Raw genomic sequence first — 20806 nt, 5'->3', positions numbered from 1 at the left:
TGCCGTTCGGCGCCGTCTCTACTCGAGCGGGCGGGGACGGGGCAGCAGGACCGGCCGGGATTCGAGGCTTCAGGGCCGGGAGCCGCGGTGCTGGGAGCCAGGCGCGCCCGAAGACGGCCAGGTGGCGGCGCCGCCTCCCCGGGGCACCCGGACCGCGCCAGCGAGCCGACTGGGGAGCGCCGCTCCCGCGGGCGACTCCACTCTTGTCACGCGGGGAGGAAGAAAGCTCGCGCCCCGGCTCGAGGGACGGCCGCCCCTCCGCGAAACCGCGAGTGGGCGAGTCCGGATCCATCGTGCCACCGCCGCGGCTTCCGGTTCCGATGTCTGCGGCGCCGGAAGTCGGGGCTGGGGCTGCGGGACTGGGTGAGGCGGGGGGACTCTGGGCCGGGAGGCGCGGGCGGAGGGCGGGGCGCGGCGGCCACCCCGCGCGACTGAGCGCCCCTACCAGTCCGCCCGTGGGCTGTTGGCTCCGCAGTCGTCGCCCCGGGCCCAGAGCTGGAGTCCCAGGGACTCACAGGACCCGGGCCCAGCCCTCGAAAAGTCGCCTCAGCTGGGGGAATCGCTCGAACTCAGACGTCCTGTCCTAGTGCGACCCGCCTGGGTCGGAGGTAACCAGCTGCGGACCGGGGGCTGGGCAGGGCATTTGAACAGGGTCTTTGCAGGATGAGTAGGAGTTTGTAAGTCATTTGCACGTTAATGCACATGAAACTCCCAGTAGGGGTTGCTGTCCAGGGAAAACGATGGACTTTTTCCTCCCTCTGGTTTTGGTTAAGGAGAGAAAAAAGATTAGAAGCTTCAAAAAGAGGTGTATAGTGAAGAAAAGGAACAGGGCAACATGACAGGGTAACAGTGTAAGGTGGGGCAGAGGTCAGCAGCAGGTACTGTGGCATTTCTGAAGAGATGACATCTCCGTTGAGGGCCGAATAAAGGGAACAGCCAGTGCAAAGGCCCTGAAACAGAAGTAAACTGGATGTAGTCAAGGAACAGAAAAAAGGCTGGTGTGACCAGAGTATGGCAATTGAGGGGGAGAGTGGTAGGAGATGAGGTAGGAGAGATAGTTGGGGATTAGCTCACATAGAGCCTGCAGACCATAGAAAGGAGCATGGAGTTTGTTCTAAGTACAATGGAAATCTATTGGTGTTAAGCAGAGGAGTGATATGTAGGGTGGAGAAGGGACAGAGGGGGGCCTGCAAAAGTATAAGAATTGGGTCAGTGCAGGCTGTCCAATTCTGTGTCGGGCAAAGGGGAGTTTTCCATGATTTGCACAAACTTCCCTTGTCCCTGCCCAAGGAGCCCTCTTGTTTCAGGATGCTAAGGACTGGGGACAAAATCTCCATGCACGGCTTGGCAGGGATTTTAATATTTCACTCATGACTCTTTCTTCCCATCGCCAACCCCCTTCGACCCCCATTTGAGCTGAAGCCCTCTAGGCCAAAGATTAGGAAATAGATGCCCTGTTTAACCAGCAAATGCATACTGCAGCAGCACCTTGGACCAGGCCCCAGACTGGGCACTGAGGGGAGAGAGGATGAGACTAGACTCCAGCCCTTGAGCAGCTCACAGACCAGTGGGAGAGACCGACAGTTACTGTGCTGCAGTAGTAGGGACTCAGATCTGTGTGGTATGGGCACCCTTGACAGGTTTGGGAAGCAGAAAAGGAAGCAGGGAGTTTTCATTGAGGGCTTCACGGGGAGCTAAGGATTAAAGTACAGCTTATGTTCTCCAAGCAAAGAAGTGCAGAGGACACTCTAGAAATAGGAACAACTTGTGCAAAGGAAGTGAATGTATAATTACAAAGGGCTTGTATGTCAATCCATGGTAGTGTTGAGCAAAGGGGTAATAGGATCTGATGCATGTTTTGGAGAAATCACCCTGGTGGATAATTTCTGTACGTGTGAGACCTTGGGGAGGAAGGCTTAGGGCCAGTGCACATGAAATTCCAATCGTTGGCACTTGTATTAATCATGTAGTTTGTTAAACACAAACACACTCACACATCATTGCACCTGGTAAAGATGATCCAGTGTGGTTCAGGCACAGTCACTTGCCCCAATCAGCCTCCTGGGCTTTTTGGATGGAATGCCCACAAACAGTTGTTTCCCAGCTCATTTATTTTATCTTTAAATACTGTATTGAGTTAATCACACTCCTCAGTTCATGATACCTTTAATTGGTCCATATAGGGCCTTTTTCTCCTTTGTGTTTATTTATGTATTTCTTTTTATCTCCATTCCTCCCTTCTCTCCTCACCGTAGGAAACCACTCTGATGTATTTGGTGTATATCTTTTATTTGCCTTGGTTGTAAGCATATCTTTTCAATTTACATAAATGGTATTCCACCTAGATTTCATTTTATTTCTTTTTTTCCTCCTCAATACCATGTTTTGGGATCTTATTGATATTTCTGTGGATGTATCTGGAACATAGTTTCTAAATACTACATAGGTTTCTGTAGATGCATCCCCTACAATTTACTCACTTGATGGAATAACTCCTCTAGTGATGAGGCCCCTAGATTGTTTCCAACTCCTTACCACAACAAACAGTGCTGGGATGAAAATCCTGTCCATCTCCTTCCTCACCTTTTTAAATACAGTTTCAAGATGCTGATCTGCAAAGTGGGTCCAATTACTGTACCTACATCGTGGTGTTTTTGTGAGAATTAAGTAAATGAGTTTAACGCATGCAAAGTCATTAGAACAGTGCCTGGTGCATGATAAGTCCCTATGAAATGTTACCTATTAATAATAGTCATAACAATAATACTAATACTTCAGACAGAAGTCCCTGTTATATTTTGCCCATAATGGGTCATATCCAATTACAGGGTATTTGTTCGTGGCAGGGCACGGGGGTGACACATTTTCTGGGCTCCATGATTAAATCACAGATTCCGGGGTGATTGCAACAGCCAAAGGAAAGAGGGCATAAACATCCCAAGGCCCTGGGTGCCATTTCCCCATCCCCCTCCCTCTGGTAGGGGGACAGTGGCTACAGGTGGGCCAAGATGGTGAGGCCAGGACTGACAGTGCTGGTGGGAATGGGGAAGAGAGTGGTGACATGGGGAGGATCCCGATGGTCACCTTGGACACAAGGTTCTTTTTTTTTTTCTACCTGCTAAGATTCCCACATCCTAAAGATTCTCTTTATGTTGTTACTCCATACCTTTCTTTGAGAGAATGCACAACAGGCTAGATGTGAAGGTTTTAGAAGGACATGTGACAGCCCTCTCATTTCAAATCCCATGGATGGAAGGATGGGGAGGGAAATCAGCACTCGCCAGCATTTTGAGGATTGTCCATGTGTTCAGTGTCAAAGGCTGTTCTGAATGGAGGGGAGTGATGCCCCTTCTTTCAATGGTATAATGAGGAGGGAAGTTTGTGTCACAACGAGAAAGGTTCTAGTCTGGTGGGCAAGGAAGGCCCTCAGACTGATCGTTACCGAGTGATCAAAACTGGTATCAGAGGGTGCAAAGTGAGAGCAGAGGGAGCCAGGTGGGAGCAGGCTAGGGATGATATCTGAGCTGCCTGGGAAGGGATGGGCCAGCTTCTGGAGTAGTCCGGGAGGTGAGGGCAGATGAAGAGCAGCCCAGGGCACGGAGCTGTAAGAGAGCAAGGCTTCAGGCTGGCTAGACACAGGTGCCATCCATGGGTGGGCACTGCAGGAGGCCTAGGCTGGAGAGGTAGGCAAGGCCTGTCAGGTCAGCATGGTTGGCAGTTATTCCCTAACCCGAGTTTCCAAATATGGGCCGTTCAAGCGCTGCCTTCACGGCATATCTCACTGTAGTACATGGAAAAGCAATTCCTCTAGCTCTAAGAGAATGTGGCTATAATGAATATGTGAAAATACATCAACTGTGGCCATGTATAGTATATGGATTTCTAGTCACTACTGCCTGCTGTGGGCTCTGCAAGGCCTGCTCTCCCTTCTGATCAAAAAGGAAGATGGGCCGGGCGCCGTGGCTCACGCCTGTAATCCTAGCACTCTGGGAGGCCGAGGCAGGTGGATCGTTTGAGCTCAGGAATTCGAGACTAGCCTGGGCAAGAGCGAGACCCCATCTCTACTAAAAATAGAAAGAAATTATATGGACAGCTACAAATATATATAGAAAAAATTAGCCGGGCATGGTGGCACATGCCTGTAGTCCCAGCTATTCGGAAGGCTGAGGCAGGAGGATCGCTTGAGCCCAGGAGTTTGAGGTTGCTGTGAGCTAGGCTGATGCCATGGCACTCTAGCCTGGGCAACAGAGTGAGACTCTGTCTCAAAAAAAAAAAAAAAAAAAAAAAAGGAAGATGAACAAGGATAACAGCAGCATGAAAAGTGTTGAAGACAGTAGTTTTCTTACCATGATTCAGAAAACCCCTGCCCTCATACCAGCCTGCGTCCTCCACTGCGCACCCCAGCTGGGAGGCTGTGCACAGCTATATTCAGTTAAGGAGGGAATTTCGGAGCATTAGTGTATGACATGGGAATGGTGACAGAGATTGTGGTCCAGGTACCCTCCCCACTGTGCCACCCAGGCCCAGATGAGGCCTAACCCAGCTGACCCTCCCTAGGCTACGACCACCATGGAGCAGTGTGCGTGTGTAGAGAGAGAGCTGGACAAGGTCTTGCAGAAGTTCCTGACCTATGGGCAGCACTGTGAGCAGAGCCTGGAGGAGCTGCTGCACTACGTAGGCCAGCTACGGGCTGAACTGGCCAGCGCAGGTTGGTGTGCCCCCCACAAGATCCCCATACCAGCCTCCCTGTAGACATGGGAGACCCAAGGCTACTTGGTGAGAGGGTTCCAGAAGAGCGTGGTTAGGATGTTGGTAAATGCCTCTCTAGACCTCCTTGAAGAGGGGTAATGGCAGTCTCTAAGCTATGTCAAAAAGCCCAACAGTAATTAATTTAGGGAGGCCAGGCATGGTGGCTCACACCTGTAATCCTAGCACCCTGGGAGGCTGAGGCAGGAGGATCGCTTGAGGTCAGAAGTTCCTCAGCCTGAGTAAGAGTGAGACCCCTGTCTCTACTAAAAAAAAAAAAAAATAGAAATAAATTAGCTGGATAACTAAAAATATGTAGAAAAAATTAACCGGGCATGGTGGCGCATGCCTGTAGTCCCAGCTACTCGGGAGGCTGAGGCAGGAGGACTGCCTGTGCCCAGGAGTTTGAGGTTGCTGTGAGCTAGGCTGACGCCACAGCACTCTGGCCCAGGCAACAGAGTGAGACTCTGTCTCAAAAAAAAAAAAAAAAAAAAGAGTTCCACTGGCTGGGCTAGCCAGGCAGGTACGCAATTTCCTATTTTATTCAATAGTTTTTTTTTTTCTGATTTTAACAAACATCAGACTTTATTCAATAGTTTATTAGTTTATAGTCTTTAGATTTGACCAGAGGGGACCCCTGGTTCCTATGTTTTTTTTTAATTGTGCTGTAATTCACATTCCATTAAGCTCACTCTTTTCAAGTATAATTCAGTGGTTTTTAATATATTTACAGAGTGGAAGAATCATTACCATTACCTAATTTCAGAACATTTCCATCACCCACAAAAGAAACCCAACCCATTGACAATCTCTCAGTCCTCTCTCTCCCAGCCCCTGACAACCACTAATCTCTTCTGTCTCTATAGATTTGCTTATCTTGGACACTGCATGTAAATGCAGTGATACAATATGTGGCCTTTTGTGTCTGGCTCCTTTCGTAACACATTTATATGGTTCACCCTTGATAAATGAATCAGTACTTCATTCCTTTCTATGGTGGAATAATATTCCGTTGTATGGATGTGCCACATTTTGTTTACCCATTAGTTGATAGACATTTGAGTTGTTTCCACTTTTTGTCTATTAGGACGAAATAGGCCGATACTATGAATATTCACATACAAGTTTTCGTGTGGACATGTGTTTTCATTTCTCTTGGGTATATACCTAGGAGTGGAGTTGCTGGGTCATACGGTAACTGGACAGTTAAACACACAGAATTCTATGTATGATATAGTACATGAGCTAAAATACTTAACCACTGTAAGTGCCAAATCATCTTCATTTCATAGTGACCTACAGTTTTACAGATGAGGAAATGAAGGCTCCAAGAGGTAAGATGGCTTGTCCCACTTGACCAATTCCACATCATGCAGTTAAAAAGTGGCAGGACCTGGAGTAGAAGCTAGGTGTTTTACTCCAGAGTTCAGGGCTGCCTCCTGGGCTGCCAGGCTATCCTTCAGAATAGAGGAAGTAGACACGGGTCTGCTGCCGAAGCAGGTGCTTGGGTCTGCCTCCTGTGTCCCGACTCATTTCGCTGTTTCTGCAGCCCTCAAGGGGACCCCTCTCTCAGCCACCCTCTCCATGGTGATGTCACAGTGCTGCCGGAAGATCAAAGACACCGTGCAGAAACTGGCTTCAGACCACAAGGACATTCACAGCAGCGTGTCCCGAGTAGGCAAAGCCATTGATAGGGTGAGCATGTGGACAAACCCAAGCCTGTGGGTGGGAGTACCTTGGAGTGGTATGTACAAGGACTCAGCAAGAGGGCAGGTGAGAGTTCCTGAGTCATAGGGCCCTGTCTCTCCTCCTTGCCAGAACTTTGACTCTGAGATTTGCGGTGTAGTCTCGGACGCGGTGTGGGACTCGCGGGAGAGGCAGCAGCAGACCCTGCAGATGGCCATCGTGGAACACCTGTACCAGCAGGGCATGCTCAGCGTTGCCGAGGAGCTGTGCCAGGTACTGGCCAGGCAGGGAGGGCACAGGAGGACCCGCGTGCTCTGCTTTTTATCTGATAGTTTTTTAATACTAAGTCCCTGCCATTCTCTTCAAACAAATTTATTTTAGAAAGGAAATCAGTGCCCCTGCCATAAATAAAAGGTAGCTCTAAAAACATATATGATGAAAAGTGAAGTTACTCAGTTCTAGTTATAGGTGGTTGCCAGCCGGGGTTCTGAGCTGAGGCCTTATATGCCTTTACTAAAAAGGGAGATTAGTGAAAAGACAAAGTGGCACTTGTTAGGTATTGAAGACACACTGGCGGTAAAAGCAAAGGAGCCTTTCCCTAATGTACTTATGAGTATAAAAAGAAATAGTTTTCTCACTGTGCCACTCAATGCGGAGCCTGGGGACCGTCTCCAGTGCTCTGTGGTGGGGTGTGTGCAGTCTGCACTCTGGGGAACTGAGATGGGAGTAAGAGGGGCCAAGTGGCTGGCAGGAGGCCACAGCTCCTCACACACAGCCTGGCATTCTGCAGCCTATTTTTAGTGGGTGAGGTCTCATTATGCTCATAACAGAATTTTAGAAACACTGGCTTCTAGTGGTGAGAGCTCTCTCTCTTTCCTTACAGGAATCAACACTAAACGTGGACCTGGATTTCAAGCAGCCTTTCCTGGAGTTGAATCGAATTGTGGAAGCTCTGCATGAACAAGACCTGGGGCCTGCACTGGAGTAAGCAGGCCCTTAGGTGGGCCAGCACTGCTCTGCTCTCCCCTCCCCGTGCACAGGGCTTGTCTGTGGTCTTTCAGTTCCCCAGGACATACTTGACATGCCTCCAGCCTCGACCCTAGGGCCTCATACAGACTTTGGGGGCACTCCTTTAGCCCCCACAAGCTCCACACTAAACTGGCCCTTTTCTTTGCAGATGGGCTGTCTCCCACAGGCAGCGCCTGCTGGAACTCAACAGCTCGCTGGAGTTCAAGCTGCACCGACTGCACTTCATCCGCCTCCTAGCAGGTGGCCCTGAGAAGCAGCTGGAGGCTCTCAGCTATGCCCGGCACTTTCAGCCCTTTGCTCGGCTGCACCAACGGGGTGAGTGCCCAGGGTGCCAGGCTTGGGGCTGGTTGGCCTGACAGATGTCTGGATGTGGCAGGTTACGTCAGGTTGCCAGTCCCTATGCCCACGTGGGGCTGTTACTCTGGTGCCTCTCCCCAGCTTGAAAACCTCTGTGATCCCACGTTGTGTCCCAAGTGCCACCAAACTCAAGGCTCTTCCTCTTTCATCTTGGCCATATGTGTTTTTTTGTTTGTTTGTTTGTTTGTTTGTTTGTTTTAGACAGAGTCTCGCTCTGTTGCCCGGGCTAGAGTGCTGTGGCATCAGCCTAGCTCACAGCAACCTCAAACTCCTGGGCTCAAGCAGCCCTCCTGCCTCAGCCTCCCGAGTAGCTGGGACTACAGGCATGTGCCACCATGCCCGGCTAATTTTTTCTATATATATATATTTAGCTGTCCAAATCATTTCTTTCTATTTTTAGTAGAGATGGGGGTCTCGCTCTTGCTCAGGCTGGTCTCGAACTCCTGACCTCGAGTGATCCTCCCGCCTCAGCCTCCCAGAGTGTTAGGATTACCGGCGTGAGCCACCGCGCCTGGCCTCGGCCATATGTTTTTAGCTCCACCTCAGACCACCGTGGGTCCCCAGTGCCTGCTGTGTGCCACATCACACTCAAACATGCCATGCCCACTCACGCTGCTCTGCATTGCACATGCCTCCCTCCACTTGGGAGAGCCCTGCTCATTTTAGGACTCACTTGAGCACCTCCTCTGTAGCATCCTTCCTTGGCCTTCTTCCTTCACACTAGGATTTCCAGACCTGTAATTTGAGTCTCACCGTCAAGATGTTCACAAGTAGTAACCCATATTCTTTCTTGTTCTAAGTTTATTTAAAAATAAATGTGAAAACCAACAGTGTTTTTAAGGTTTAACTAGATACTGCTGCCTTCTGAAAGCTCTGAACCTGGGATCTGCTCTGAAGGGGAGATTAGCTAGTGTGTAAGAATAGCCTGTCTTATTTGCTCCTTGATGCAGTTGGAAGGACACAAAGAAAACAGAAAAAGACTCACCTTCCTACCCAGTTCTGTGTTGGTAATGCCTATCCTTGTCCTACAGAAGCAGCCTGGAGACTCCACCTCCCCACTGGATTTTAGACAGTCAGTTTTGCCTGAGGGCATTTCAATCCCTGCTCCATGTGGCCAGGGGCCTGGGAGCCTGGGGCTTGGTCCGGCTCACAATATTGTGCTTTGCAGTCCTGCTGCCCCCTTAGGGATGGACCCAGAGCCCCTGCACCCCCTGAGCTGCCACCCGGTTGCCTTGTAGAGATCCAGGTGATGATGGGCAGTCTGGTGTATCTGCGGCTGGGCTTAGAGAAGTCACCCTACTGCCACCTCCTGGACAACAGCCACTGGGCAGAGATCTGTGAGACCTTTACCCGGGATGCATGTTCCCTGCTGGGGCTTTCTGTGGAGTCCCCCCTCAGTGTCAGGTACAACCCAGCCCCATGAGGGCAGCACGGTGGGAGGGTTGGTCGAGAGGGAAACATCATGTTGCCAAGGCCCTACCACGTACCAGGGACAGTGCTCAGTGCTTTCAGACCTAAACTGGCTTTGTTAGCTATTTTTGGAGAGGGGAAGGAGGAAGAAAGTACCTGTTTCTTTTTCTTTCTTTTTTTTTTTTTTTATTGAGACAGAGTCTCGCACTCTTGCCTGGGCTAGACTGCTGTGGTGTCAGCCTAGCTCACAGCAACCTCAAACTCCTGGGCTTAAGCGATCCTACTGCCTCAGCCTCCGGAGTAGCTGGGACTACAGGCATGTGCCACCACGCCCGGCTAATTTTTTCCATTTTTAGTAGAGATGGGGTCTTGCTCTTGCTCAGGCTGGTCTTTTTTTTTTTTTCTTTTTGAGACAGAGTCTCACTCTGTTGCTTAGGCTAGAATGCCGTGGCATCAGCCTAGCTCACAGCACCCTCAGACTCCTGGGCTCAAGCAATCCTCCTGCCTCAGCCTCCCAAGTAGCTGGGACTACAGGCATGCACCACCATGCCCGGCTAATTTTTCTATGTATATTTTAAGCTGTCCATATAATTTCTTTCTATTTTTAGTAGAGACGGGGTCTCGTTCTCGCTCAGGCTGGCCTCGAATGCCTGAGCTCAAACAATCCACCCGCCTCGGCCTCCCAGAGTGCTAGGGTTACAGGCGTGAGCCACCGCGCCCGGCCTGTTGCTGTTTTTGAAACAGGGTCTCACTCAGGTTCCCACCTCAGCCTCCCAAAGTGCTGGGATTACAGACATGAGCCACCACGCCCAGCCCTCCCCCGTTTTGAAGTGTCATAGTTGATAGCCACAGTTACAGAGGTATATTATGACAACAGAGCAAGGTAGATCCTGCAGGTGGGCTGGAGCCCTTTAGAACTAGTCGCTGTCTCCGTCACACCAAGGACTTTTCAGTAGTTTGGATGAGCAGATATCTGCCCCTGGAGCGTCCCTTTGTCTTTCCCGTAAGTTCTCCAATTTAGGAGTACATTAGAATGACCCTCTGGAGTTGGACATACACACGTGGCACCTTATGAACAATCTGAGGGATTTTTAAGGACTGATTTGACCTTATGCCACATTAGAACCCCATCTCAAGTCCTGTGCTGTGATGGGAGCCACTCAGCCCCTGTTGTTTGTTTGCAGTTTTGCCTCTGGCTGTGTGGCACTGCCCGTGCTGATGAACATCAAAGCTGTGATTGAGCAGAGGCAGTGCACTGGGGTCTGGAGTCACAAGGATGAGTTACCGGTAAGGCCTGGCGGGGAGGTGTGGGCCAAAGGCACTGGGGAGGACAGCCGTGACACGAACTGGAACTGACCCCTTTGCTGGCCTCCCAGATTGAGATTGAACTAGGCATGAAGTGCTGGTACCACTCAGTGTTTGCTTGCCCCATCCTCCGCCAGCAGACGTCGGATTCCAACCCTCCCATCAAGCTCATCTGCGGCCATGTTATCTCCAGAGACGCACTGAACAAGCTCATTAATGGAGGAAAGTAAGTTCCCTATGCTCTGCTCCAACTTGGCTGGGCTCTCCTGCTGCCAGCCCTGAGATGTTCTTGGTTCTCCTCCCTTTGCAGGCTGAAGTGTCCCTACTGTCCCATGGAGCAAAACCCAGCAGATGGGAAACGCATCATATTCTGATTCCTGTCCGGAACTTTGTTAAAAGGGGTTTTTCACCCAGGACCCTTGGTCTGCCTCAGTAGGGTGGGTGGCTCCAGCGGACTCTGGTTTATTTCAGAGCACTTGGCTGAGGAGTGCTACCGTGGGAGAGCCAGAGCAGCCCTTTGGCAGAGCCTGAGGAGAGAGATGAACCAGCCCACACCTGGCACTTGGCTCCTTGGCCGTAAGGAAAGGAAGATGCTGGCCTCTGTGCTCCTGCTCTGTCTCTTCCTGTTTATATTTCCCTCGACTTAGTAGGAACTGACAGCATAGCAAAGGACTTGGCCTTCAGCAGCAGACATCTTTCCATCCCTGCCCTCAGCCATGTCTCTTACTGCCATGCCAACGCTTGTCCATTCTTGCCCTTCAGCCCGAGGGTATCCAGCTGTGGCCCACCTCCTCCCCTGTACAGCCCCAACTGTATGTATCCATTTCCCACTGTAAATAGTCAAAGTTAGAACTGAATGCCACTGTTTTATAATGTTGAGCAAATATATTCACGGCCCTTCTCCTCACTTCTCCTAGCCAGCCTTTAGCCTCACTGGCAAATCATTACTACACATCTACTGCACACAGGTACCAGGCGTGGCCCGGCAGTGGCTGCAGGTAAGAATGTGGCTGGCCAACAATACCCAGGCAGAAAAAACCTAACTTGCACCTCTGGCTCAGGGGGAAACCTTGGAGGATGTTAGACCCTGGGCAAGGTACTTTCACATACACACAGTAGAAATCCATATAGGGATTTAGGAAGATGAAATGCCTTGTGTAACAGGGCTCACAGCTTGGAGAGGAGAGAGCTTGGAATTTAAACCAGATCAAGCCCAAGCCCTTTCCAGTTTATTCCAGGGTACTTGAAGCGTGGCTGCTATGTGTCCTAAGTATCATCTGGGGCCTTTGATGATAGGAAGGGACCTGAAGTGTAAAATGTTAGAAGGGATTGGGTTGCCAGGGCCATTTTGTTAGGCAAGAGAGATGGCCCGGGGGCTCATATTTAGCTTCATGTGCCTATTCAGAATTTACTGTGTGGGTGACTGAACTGCTTCCATAAGCTTCACAGTGCCATTTAAGGCTCCTGGGGGAAGAAAAAGAAAGGAACGGAGGTGTCCTCCATGAAGTGGGTCTGGGCCCTGCTGCCTTACCTCACACTCCCCACCTACCCCAACAAGGGGAATTGAAAGCCCTGGGGTGAGCAGCAGAATTGGTTGTCAGCTTGAGCCCAAGCTCGGCCCTGGGCAGCAGAGCATTAGCGCTGAACACTCACAGTCCTTTGGGTTCTCCCGTTGAGAAAGCCTGCTTCCACCCTTCCTGCCCGCCAACTCCTTGGCCCCACCAGCAGCCACTGCTTAAAAAAACACCCATGGACTCACTTCATTTTAGACTTAGCATTTACTTCCCCGCTCTACATTCTTGGAACTGGTTCACTTAAGCTCAACAGGAAACAGCACGGATGGAGAAGACTTGCTGGTGTTACCTTCATCAAAGAGCTGCAGAAGCTGCCTGGGAAGAAGACGTGCCTCGGGGAGCCGGGAAGAAGCCGCCGGTGTGGGTGGCAGGAGGACAGTCCGTCGGCCTGCCGCCAGCCCGTCGGCCTGCCGCCAGCCCAGCAGCTTCCAGAGCAGGTGCCCAGGGTGCTGCCCAAGTCCTTCACAGTGGTGGGGGCAGGGCCCGCACTTCCTCCAGGCACTCATCATAGGCCTCTTGATACTCCTCGTGGGGCTTGACCATTATCACGCAGGTGGGGCGCTTGGAGCCTGCGGCTGCACCCAAGTCCTACAGAGGAGAAGAAGAAACAAGGGCTGTTTGGAGAAAAAGGCAGCACAAGCTATGTGCCAGGGAGTCACAAACTGATGACCCATCAGCAGCCTAATGTGGCCCATAGCCATGTTCGCTTGGGTCCACATTATATTTAAAAACATTTTGAATTAGTTGCTATCATTTACATTCAAGCAAACTTTCAAGCCATGGCACAGCAACATTGGGCCTTCATTTCCACACGGCCACTGTGAAAGGGCTCCAGGTCCCTGTCACCCCCCCACTCCCTATGACCCAGGCCTGGCCCCTGCTATGTAAAGGTAAGGACAGCTACAGGTCCCTGGAGCATGAAACCACCTAACAGGACTAACACAAGTGAAGCATCTCAGTTTACAAAGCACGTTCACACAGAGCTTCTACTTCATTCTCAGGTCCACAGAGGAGAGGATTCCCATTTTACAACAAGGAAGCCAAATTGTAGAGACGTAACTTCTGTACAGTCTCACAACTAGGAAGTAGCGGAGTCTGTCTTAACTCCGGCATTTGTGTTCTTTCCCACTGGCCTGCTGCGGCAGACCACGTCCCAGACCCCTCCCCAGTGCCTACCAAGGTTGGGGCCACGTGTGCCTTACCGTCTTAGAGGGGATGTAGATATAGGGCAAATTCCGGTCCTCACACATGACTGGGAGATGGCAGTACACCTCAATGGGCAGTGTGTCTCCTGCCAAAACCATGATCCTGAAATGAGATGCATCACTGTCCTTACAATTCTGCCAATTGTAAGTACCATCTCTGGGCCGGGCCTTGAATGAGATGCCTCTACCCTCAAGGACCCCAGTTATTAATGTGGGTCTGCCAGCCTCTGCAGGGGTGCAAAATTATGTTTGATGAAGTGCATTCTTCTGGGGATGTGATCTCTGTGTCTTGACAACATGTAAATGCCACCAAGTGTGACAAGTGGTATAGTGCTGGGATAGATGAGGGATGGGAGAGATGCCAAGGAGGAAGAGCCTAGCTCTCCTGGGAGAGTCAAAAAAAGACTTCAACTGGGAGCCGACACTTGAACCGGAAGCTGGATTATGAATGTCTGTGAGGCAGCCCCTGGAGGGGCTGGCTCTGGAATCCAGGATAGGGAGGAGGGCAGTCAGTAAAGCTGGTGAGACTGGCCGGGGGCACATCCAAGGGCTTTGAGTGCCAGGCTAAGAAGTGTGGGCTCTGTCCCAGGAGTGGCAAGGAACCAGTGCAAGCTTGCTAGAGAAGCCTCACCTAGGGCTCCTGGCTGGCAAGGTGTCAGGGCTCTGGGACAGGCCTCACGAGCCTGAAGACACAAAGAGCCCTGTGCTGCTTCCTCACTCCTAGTGGCTCCTTTAGCCTCCAGGCTCCCTTCCGCAGGCTCCTCTTCCTCTGAGTAGCTTTTAAACTGTTGGTGCTCACAGCTGATCCTGGGCTTCCTTCTCCCTCTGCACCTTTTTCCTGGCTCACCCCCATGGTGTCAAGTGCCACATATGTGCTGACGGCTCCCAAATCTGCTCTCCAGCCTTGCCCTCTCTTCCGAGCTCCAAACCCATATAGTCATCTTCCTGTCTGCCAGTTCTGCTGGGGCAGGGAGTTGTTTGTCTCCAAGGCACCTCAAAATCTAGTCTACAACCAAACCTGTGATCTTCACACACAAACGTGGTCCTCCTCCACTGTTCACAACCTCACAATGGGCCCTCTGTCCCTTCGGCTGGGTGTGTGAGAAGCCAGAAGTCATGCACACCTCCTCATCCTCCAAATCTAATCCTCTTCAATCCACCCACTTTAATTCTATCTCCACCATCACCTCTTCATACTACAGAGGCCTCCCATCTGAATTCTCCCAAATCACTCCTGCCTCTCCAATCCTTTCCTCAATTGCTAAATCTTAAAATTTTAAACATAATTATGTCACTTCTTGGCTTTAACCCTCAATGGCCTCTCAAAGCTCTGAGTACAAAAACTAAACTTGGCCGGGCGCGGTGGCTCACGCCTGTAATCCTAGCACTCTGGGAGGCCGAGGCGGGTGGATCGCTCGAGGTCAGGAGTTCGAGACCAGCCTGAGCAAGAGTGAGACCCCCATCGCTACTAAAAACAGAAACAAATTATCTGGCCAACTAAAAATCTATATAGAAAAAATTAGCTGGGCGTGGTGGCGCATGCCTGTAGTCCCAGCTACTCGGGAGGCTGAGGCAGAAGGATCGCTTGAGCCCAGGAGTTTGAGTTTGCTGTGAGCTAGGCTGATGCCACGGCACTCACTCTAACCCGGGCAACAAAGGGAGACTCTGTCTCAAAAAAAAAAAAAACTAGAAAAAAAACAAACAAAAAAACCAGATTCCTTCCTTACGGTGAAATGCAAAATCCGGAGGTAGGAGGGTTCTTACCCTTTCTCTCCTTTGTTGACAAATTTCTGAACCTCCTTCACCCCGCGCCGAATCTGCTTCTGCTTCACGGCTGCGACGACAGAAGAGTCAATCGGGGGCTTCGCCCTGCCACCCCCGCGCCTCCCCGGCCACCCCGGCGCCGCCGCACCTTTCTTGATGCACTTGTAGAGCTTCCGCGTGAGGCGGCGAGAAGCCAGGGGCTGCGCGATGGGGTTCAGGTTGACCAGCAGCTCGCGGTAAGTGCGCTCCCCGCAGCACGCCTCCGCCTGCGCCTCGGGCCCGTCCTGTTCGGCCTTTATTTTGGTCATTGCAGCGCCCGCTAAACCCGAGCCCCGGGAGGCGAGTCCACGCGGCCTCCGCTTCGGGAGCTACTTCCGGGTCGTCCGCTCGGTCAGAAGCTGTCGCACACCACGACCAATTAGGAAACGAGGCCTCCGGCGCAGGCCAATCGCCGACGCTCGGCTCCTTAATTACAGCGCCGGGAGGGGCCGGGCCCGGGTCCCGGGCGAGGGGGTGGGGCGCGGCCGGGGCGGGAGCGAGTTGGGAGCGGGCGCGGCGGGTCTGGGGGCGTCTGCGGCTCTGGGGGCGAGGGCAGGGGGCGGGGGCGGGGTAGGGCGGTACCTCGTCTGCAGGGCAGGGTCTGCGACCCGGGGGACGAAGGCGAAGTCTGTGCTCAGTGTGATCCCAAACCTCCCTGGAATCTCGTCCCTCTGATGGGCACTGAGGACCCTGGTCAGCCTGGGGCCTGGGCTGGTTCTGGGTGATGTGCCCTAGGTGCTGAAGGTTCAGGTAAAGTCTGACACTGGCAGAGTTTCTTTAGTTCTTGCATAGTTTTCATACTTTGTTCTCTTTCCTGGACCCTGCTGCGAGCTATGGAAGACACAAAACAAGGAGTTCTCAGGTCTATACTGCTTTTCCCCAAGTAGCCCATGGCTCGCTCTCTTTCCACGGGGATCCGCTCAAATGTTTCCCATAAGAGGGGTTCCCCTGACCACTTTATCTAAAATTCCAGTCCCCCCTGACCTCCCACCAGGGTCCTAAAATCCTTTATTTTACTTACAGCTTTTTTTTTTTTTTTTTGAGACCTACCTTGCTATGTTGTCCTGGCTGGTCTTGAACTCCTGAGCTCAAGGAATCCTTGGGCCTCTGCCTCTCAGAATGATAGGATCACAGGCCTGAGTCACCGCACTCAGCCTGGGCAAGTCATTTTAATCTCTCTGGGTTTCCATGCTTCATCTATGAAGTGAGAAAGTTAAACCTAGGTGGGCTAAGGTCCAACCTTTTAAAAAAATTGGAGAGAATTTTTTAAAAATCGAGATATAGAGTCCACTTGCTCAAGGCTTCTTGGGCATGGCTCCAGGTCATTGTCCTCAAATTTGGCTCAGAATAAATCTCTTTAAAATTCAAAAAAAAAATATTGAGATATAATTTATATACCATACAGTTAATCCATTTAAAGTGTGCAATTGAATGGCTTTGCGTATACTCCCTGAATTGTGCAACCATTACCACAATCCATTTTAGCACATTTTTTTTTTTTTTTTGAGACATAGTCTCGCTGTGTTGCCCGGGCTAGAGTGAGTGCCGTGGCGTCAGCCTAGCTCACAGCAACCTCAAACTCCTGGGCTTAAATGATCCTACTACTGCCTCAGCCTCCCGCCTCCCGAGTAGCTGGGACTACAGGCATGCGCCACCATGCCCGGCTAATTTTTTCTATATATATTTTAGTTGGCCAGCTAATTTGTTTCTATTTTTAGTAGAGCCGGGGTCTCACTCTTGCTCAGGCTGGTCTTGAACTTCTGGGCTTGAGCGATCCACCTGCCTCGGCCTCCCAGAGTGCTAGGATTAGAGGCGTGAGCCACCGTGTCCGGCCCATTTTAGCACATTTTTAACACTTCAGAAAGAAACACTGGGCCAGTTGTGGTGGCTCACCCCTGTAATCCTAGCACTCTGGGAGGCTCTGGGAGGCCTAGGTGGGTGGATCCTTTGAGCTCAGGAGTTAGAGACCAACCTGAGCAAGAGCGAGACCCCTGTCTCTACTAAAAAAAAAAAAAAAATAGAAAGAAATTAGCTGGACAACTAAAAATATGTAGAAAAAATTAGCCGGGCATGGTGGCTCATGCCTGTAGTCCCAGGTACTCTGAAGGCTGAGGCAGGAGGATTGCTTGAGCCCAGGAGTGTGAGGTTGCTGTGAGCTAGGCTGACTCCATGGCACTCTAGCCCGGGCAACAGAGTGAGACTGTGTCTCAAAAAAAGAAAAAAGTGCTGTCAAATTTTGTATACCCACCAGCAATGGGCGAGAGTTGTTGATCCACATCCTCAGCAACATTTGGTATTGTCAGTGTTTTGGATTTGGGCCAGTCTATTGGTGTGTAGTGGTTTAGTTGACTTTGTATTTATCAAGCTAGATGCTTACTCTAGGAGTTGAAGTCAAGTAAAAGAAACAAAAAAATATATATAGTTTATGTAATTTTTAAAATATATTTAAAATCAATTTTAATTGTTTTGTAGGCTAGTTATGTGGGGTATTAGTCAAGATGACTGATGGAGACTCATATCCCAGTGTGGTTTTCTTACTGATGGTGTCTCCCCGGAAACGGATGCTGAGGCCCTTTTACACAGCAATTCTAGGCACGGCCCGAGGAAAGAGAGTGGTCAGGTGGGGTCCTGGAGGATGGAAATGTCCTCAGACATGACTTGGAACACACCTTACCATATAAAGCTAAGATCTTGGAAAAGTCAGTTTGGGACTTCATAAAGATGGGTTTCATCAGGATCCAGATTTGGGCTTTGGAATTTAAGGTTTATTATTATAGCCCACATTGTCTATCAGTTCAGGAAAAAAAAGATTTATTATTATAAAGATAATAATGTTAAAAAAATTTCAGATAGCCGGGCACAATGGCTCAGACCTGTAATCCTAGCACTCTGGGAGGCTAAGGCAGGAGGATTGCTTGAGGCTAGGAGTTTCGAGACCAGCCTGAGCAACAGGGAAAGCCCGTCTCTACAGAAAAATAGAAAAAATTAGCTGGATGTGGTGGCACACGCCTGTAGTCCCAGGTACTTGGGAGGCTGAGGCAGGAGGATCGCTTGAGCCCAAGAATTTGTGGTTACAGTGAGCTGTGATGACACCACTGCACTCTAGCCTGGGCTACAGAGTGAGACTGTCTCAAAAAAAAAAAATTTCAGATATTACAAAACAGTGTAAAGTGAAAAGGTAAATGTCCTTCCCCACTAACCCCTAATCCCCATGTTTAGATTCTTCAGAGGTATCCACTATTAAATTTTTGTGTATATATGCAAATATTTAATATATATACATGTATATTACATAATAATATAAATTACATACTATATAGTACTGATAAGTACTGTTATCTAATTATATGTAATATATACACAATGTATTATACAATAATATAATTACATATTACACATACAATAATATACAATATACATTATATTGTACAATATTATATGACAATAATTTAATATACATTATATAATACATTATACCATATAATGTACATTGTACAATTGTACAATAATACAGTACATAGTACAGTAATATACTGTTCCGGCAATTTCGTTCCACTTATCACTATATCTCAGTAACTTTTTCTATTTCCAGTCATAGAGATAAATCTCATTCTTTCAATGGCTCACTAGTATCATGTTATATGTATTTCCATAATTTATTTATCCAGTCCCTATTGCTGGAAATTCATTTGTTTTCAGTGTTTTTGCTAGTTAAAATAAGGTTATGATAAATATTGTGCAATGTTTTTGGTACTTTTGTGAGTGTATCCATGAGATAAGTTCCCCAACATTTATAATTTGATGTATGGAGTAATGTCAAATTGTCCTCTAAAGAGATGTAAGAGATGCAATTTACAGTTGTTCTAACAGTGTCTCCCAAGCAGTTGCCCAGACTGGGTTTTAGCAGGCTTTTTTTTTGTTTTTTCCAATGGTGGTGGTAATAATCCAATAGGTAGAAATGGTGTCTTATTTTAATTTATTCTGAGAGGGTCTGATCAATGTTTCATATTTTTGTAGGTCATTTGTGTTTCTCTTTCTATGAAATACCAGTTCTAATTTTTGTAGAATTTTTTATAGGGTTGTCTTTTATTGCTTTAGAAAAGCATTTTGCACTTTAATGAAATTTTTTCTCTGCTTGATATATATGTATGGCAAATATAGCTAGCTACATAAATTTTTTTGTACACTTTGTTACTTGTCTTTTGGCTGTGAAATCAAAATCAGTGTTTAGGTGGTTAAATGTATCAACCTTTTCCTCTGTGGCTATTAAGTTTTGTGTCATGCTTAAAAAGAATGTCTTTATCCCATGATGATATAAATATTTACCTATATTTTCTTCTGCTTTTATTGTTTCACTGTTAATATGAAAATGATCCATCAGGTTTAATTTGGTACGTAGGAACAAGGCAGGGTTCCAGCTTGACTTTTTTCCAGGTGAGTAGCCATTGTCTTGGCACCATTTGTTGAATTCTTTCTCTTTCCATGCACTCATTTAAAATGTCTTTGTTGGCCGGGCGAGGTGGCTGATGTCTGTAATCCTAAGCACTCTGGGAGGCTGAGGTGAGAGGATCGCTCGAGGTCAGGAGTTCGAGACCAGCGTGAGCAAGAGCGAGACCCCGTCTCTACTAAAAATAGAAAGAAATTATCTGGATAACTAAAAAATATATATAGAAAAAAAAATTAGCCAGGCATGGTGGCACATGCCTGTAGTCCCAGCTACTCGGGAGGCTGAGGCAGGAGGATTGCTTGAGCCCAGCAGTTTGAGGTTGCTGTGAGCTAGGCTGATGCCACAGCACTCTAGCCTGGGCAACAGAGTGAGACCCTGTCTCAAAAAAATAAATAAATAAAATAAAATAAAATGTCTTTGTTGTGTACTAGATTCTAATATGTATTTGGGTGTATTTCCACTTTCTCTATTCTTTATCTAGTCATAAACTGCTTGAATGGCTGTAGTATTCTGTTGTTTTGTTTTTTGAGATAGGGTCTCATTTTGTCACCCAGGCTAAAGTGTAGTGGCCTGATCATTGCTCACTGAAATTCCTGGGTTCATGCTATCCTTCTGCATTGGCCTCTCAGGTAACTGGGACTACAGGTATGCAATACTACACCTGGCTAATTTTTTAATTTTTTTTTTTTTTTTTGAGGCCTGGCTCTGTTGCCCGGCTAGAGTGCCGTGGCATCAGCCTAGCTCACAGCAACCTCAAACTCCTGGGCTCAAGCGATCCTACTGCCTCAGCCTCTCGAGTAGCTGGGACTACAGGCATGTGCCACCATGTCTGGCTAATTTTTTTATATATATTTTTTAGTTATCCAGATAATTTCTTTCTATTTTTAGTAGAGATGGGGTCTCGCTCTTGCTCAGGCTGGTCTCGAACTCCTGAGCTCAAACAATCCGCCCCCCTCAGCCTCCCAGAGTGCTAGGATTACAGGCGTGAGCTACCGCACCCAGCCCATTTGTTTGTTTTTAAAAATTATTTTTATTATCTAACAGGGCATTGGCAGTTTATCTATTTAAACCAAGGCAAGGGTTTAAAAGCATGATACATAGAGAAAGGAAGGGTCTGGGAATGAGAAAGACCTGAATTTCAATCCCAGATACAGTTTATCAGCATCTTTTTTTCCTTTTTTTTTTTTAGTTTATCCGCACCTTTAAAAAAAACTTTTAAAAAATTTTTTAAAGCATAAAGTTGG

The 20806-nt window shown here is 48.8% G+C and overlaps 2 protein-coding genes across 5 annotated transcripts; one reads left to right on the top strand and one right to left on the bottom strand.

Annotated features, from left to right (window-relative positions):
- The first annotated feature begins 301 nt into the window (after positions 1–301).
- RMND5B (required for meiotic nuclear division 5 homolog B) lies at positions 302–11440 on the top strand. 4 transcript variants are annotated; one of them, XM_045530527.1, is made up of 10 exons: positions 302–363; positions 4558–4708; positions 6296–6441; positions 6565–6705; positions 7316–7416; positions 7610–7776; positions 9057–9222; positions 10413–10515; positions 10605–10759; positions 10844–11440. In XM_045530527.1, the coding sequence occupies exons 2-10, from the start codon at positions 4570–4572 to the stop codon at positions 10905–10907; spliced, it is 1182 nt and encodes a 393-aa protein (XP_045386483.1). In that variant the 5' UTR covers positions 302–363; positions 4558–4569; the 3' UTR covers positions 10908–11440. The 4 variants fall into 4 exon arrangements, with proteins under 4 accessions (XP_045386483.1, XP_045386485.1, XP_045386484.1 ...); XM_045530529.1 differs by lacking the exon at positions 302–363 and adding an exon at positions 380–608 and having other exon boundaries at positions 10674–10759; XM_045530528.1 differs by lacking the exon at positions 302–363 and adding an exon at positions 380–608 and having other exon boundaries at positions 11005–11440.
- An 852-nt stretch (positions 11441–12292) lies between these two features.
- On the bottom strand, positions 12293–15527 carry NHP2 (NHP2 ribonucleoprotein). The gene is made up of 4 exons (XM_045530530.1): positions 15225–15527; positions 15077–15146; positions 13310–13415; positions 12293–12695 (listed from the first exon to the last, which is right to left on the bottom strand). Exons 1-4 carry the CDS (start codon positions 15382–15384, stop codon positions 12570–12572), a joined length of 462 nt encoding a protein of 153 aa, XP_045386486.1. The 5' UTR covers positions 15385–15527; the 3' UTR covers positions 12293–12569.
- Positions 15528–20806: the final 5279 nt, after the last annotated feature.

Source organism: Lemur catta, chromosome 18, assembly GCF_020740605.2.
Source record: "Lemur catta isolate mLemCat1 chromosome 18, mLemCat1.pri, whole genome shotgun sequence".
Lineage (NCBI taxonomy): Eukaryota > Metazoa > Chordata > Mammalia > Primates > Lemuridae > Lemur > Lemur catta.
The sequence above is the reverse complement of the archived record's forward strand: the minus strand, read 5'-3'. Positions and strand labels throughout refer to the sequence as shown.

Bases quoted from the DNA above. Each gene is read 5' to 3' on its own strand.
- RMND5B (XM_045530527.1), top strand. From the start codon at position 4,570: ATGGAGCAGTGTGCGTGTGTAGAGAGAGAGCTGGACAAGGTCTTGCAG. The intron at 6,706-7,315 runs GTACTGGCCAGG...CTTTCCTTACAG, and splicing joins TTGCCGAGGAGCTGTGCCAG to GAATCAACACTAAACGTGGA. The intron at 7,777-9,056 runs GTGAGTGCCCAG...GTTGCCTTGTAG, and splicing joins TGCTCGGCTGCACCAACGGG to AGATCCAGGTGATGATGGGC.
- NHP2 (XM_045530530.1), bottom strand. From the start codon at position 15,384: ATGACCAAAATAAAGGCCGAACAGGACGGGCCCGAGGCGCAGGCGGAG. The intron at 15,147-15,224 runs GTGCGGCGGCGC...CTGTCGTCGCAG, and splicing joins CTACAAGTGCATCAAGAAAG to CCGTGAAGCAGAAGCAGATT. The intron at 12,696-13,309 runs GTAAGGCACACG...TCTCCTCTGTAG, and splicing joins TCTACATCCCCTCTAAGACG to GACTTGGGTGCAGCCGCAGG.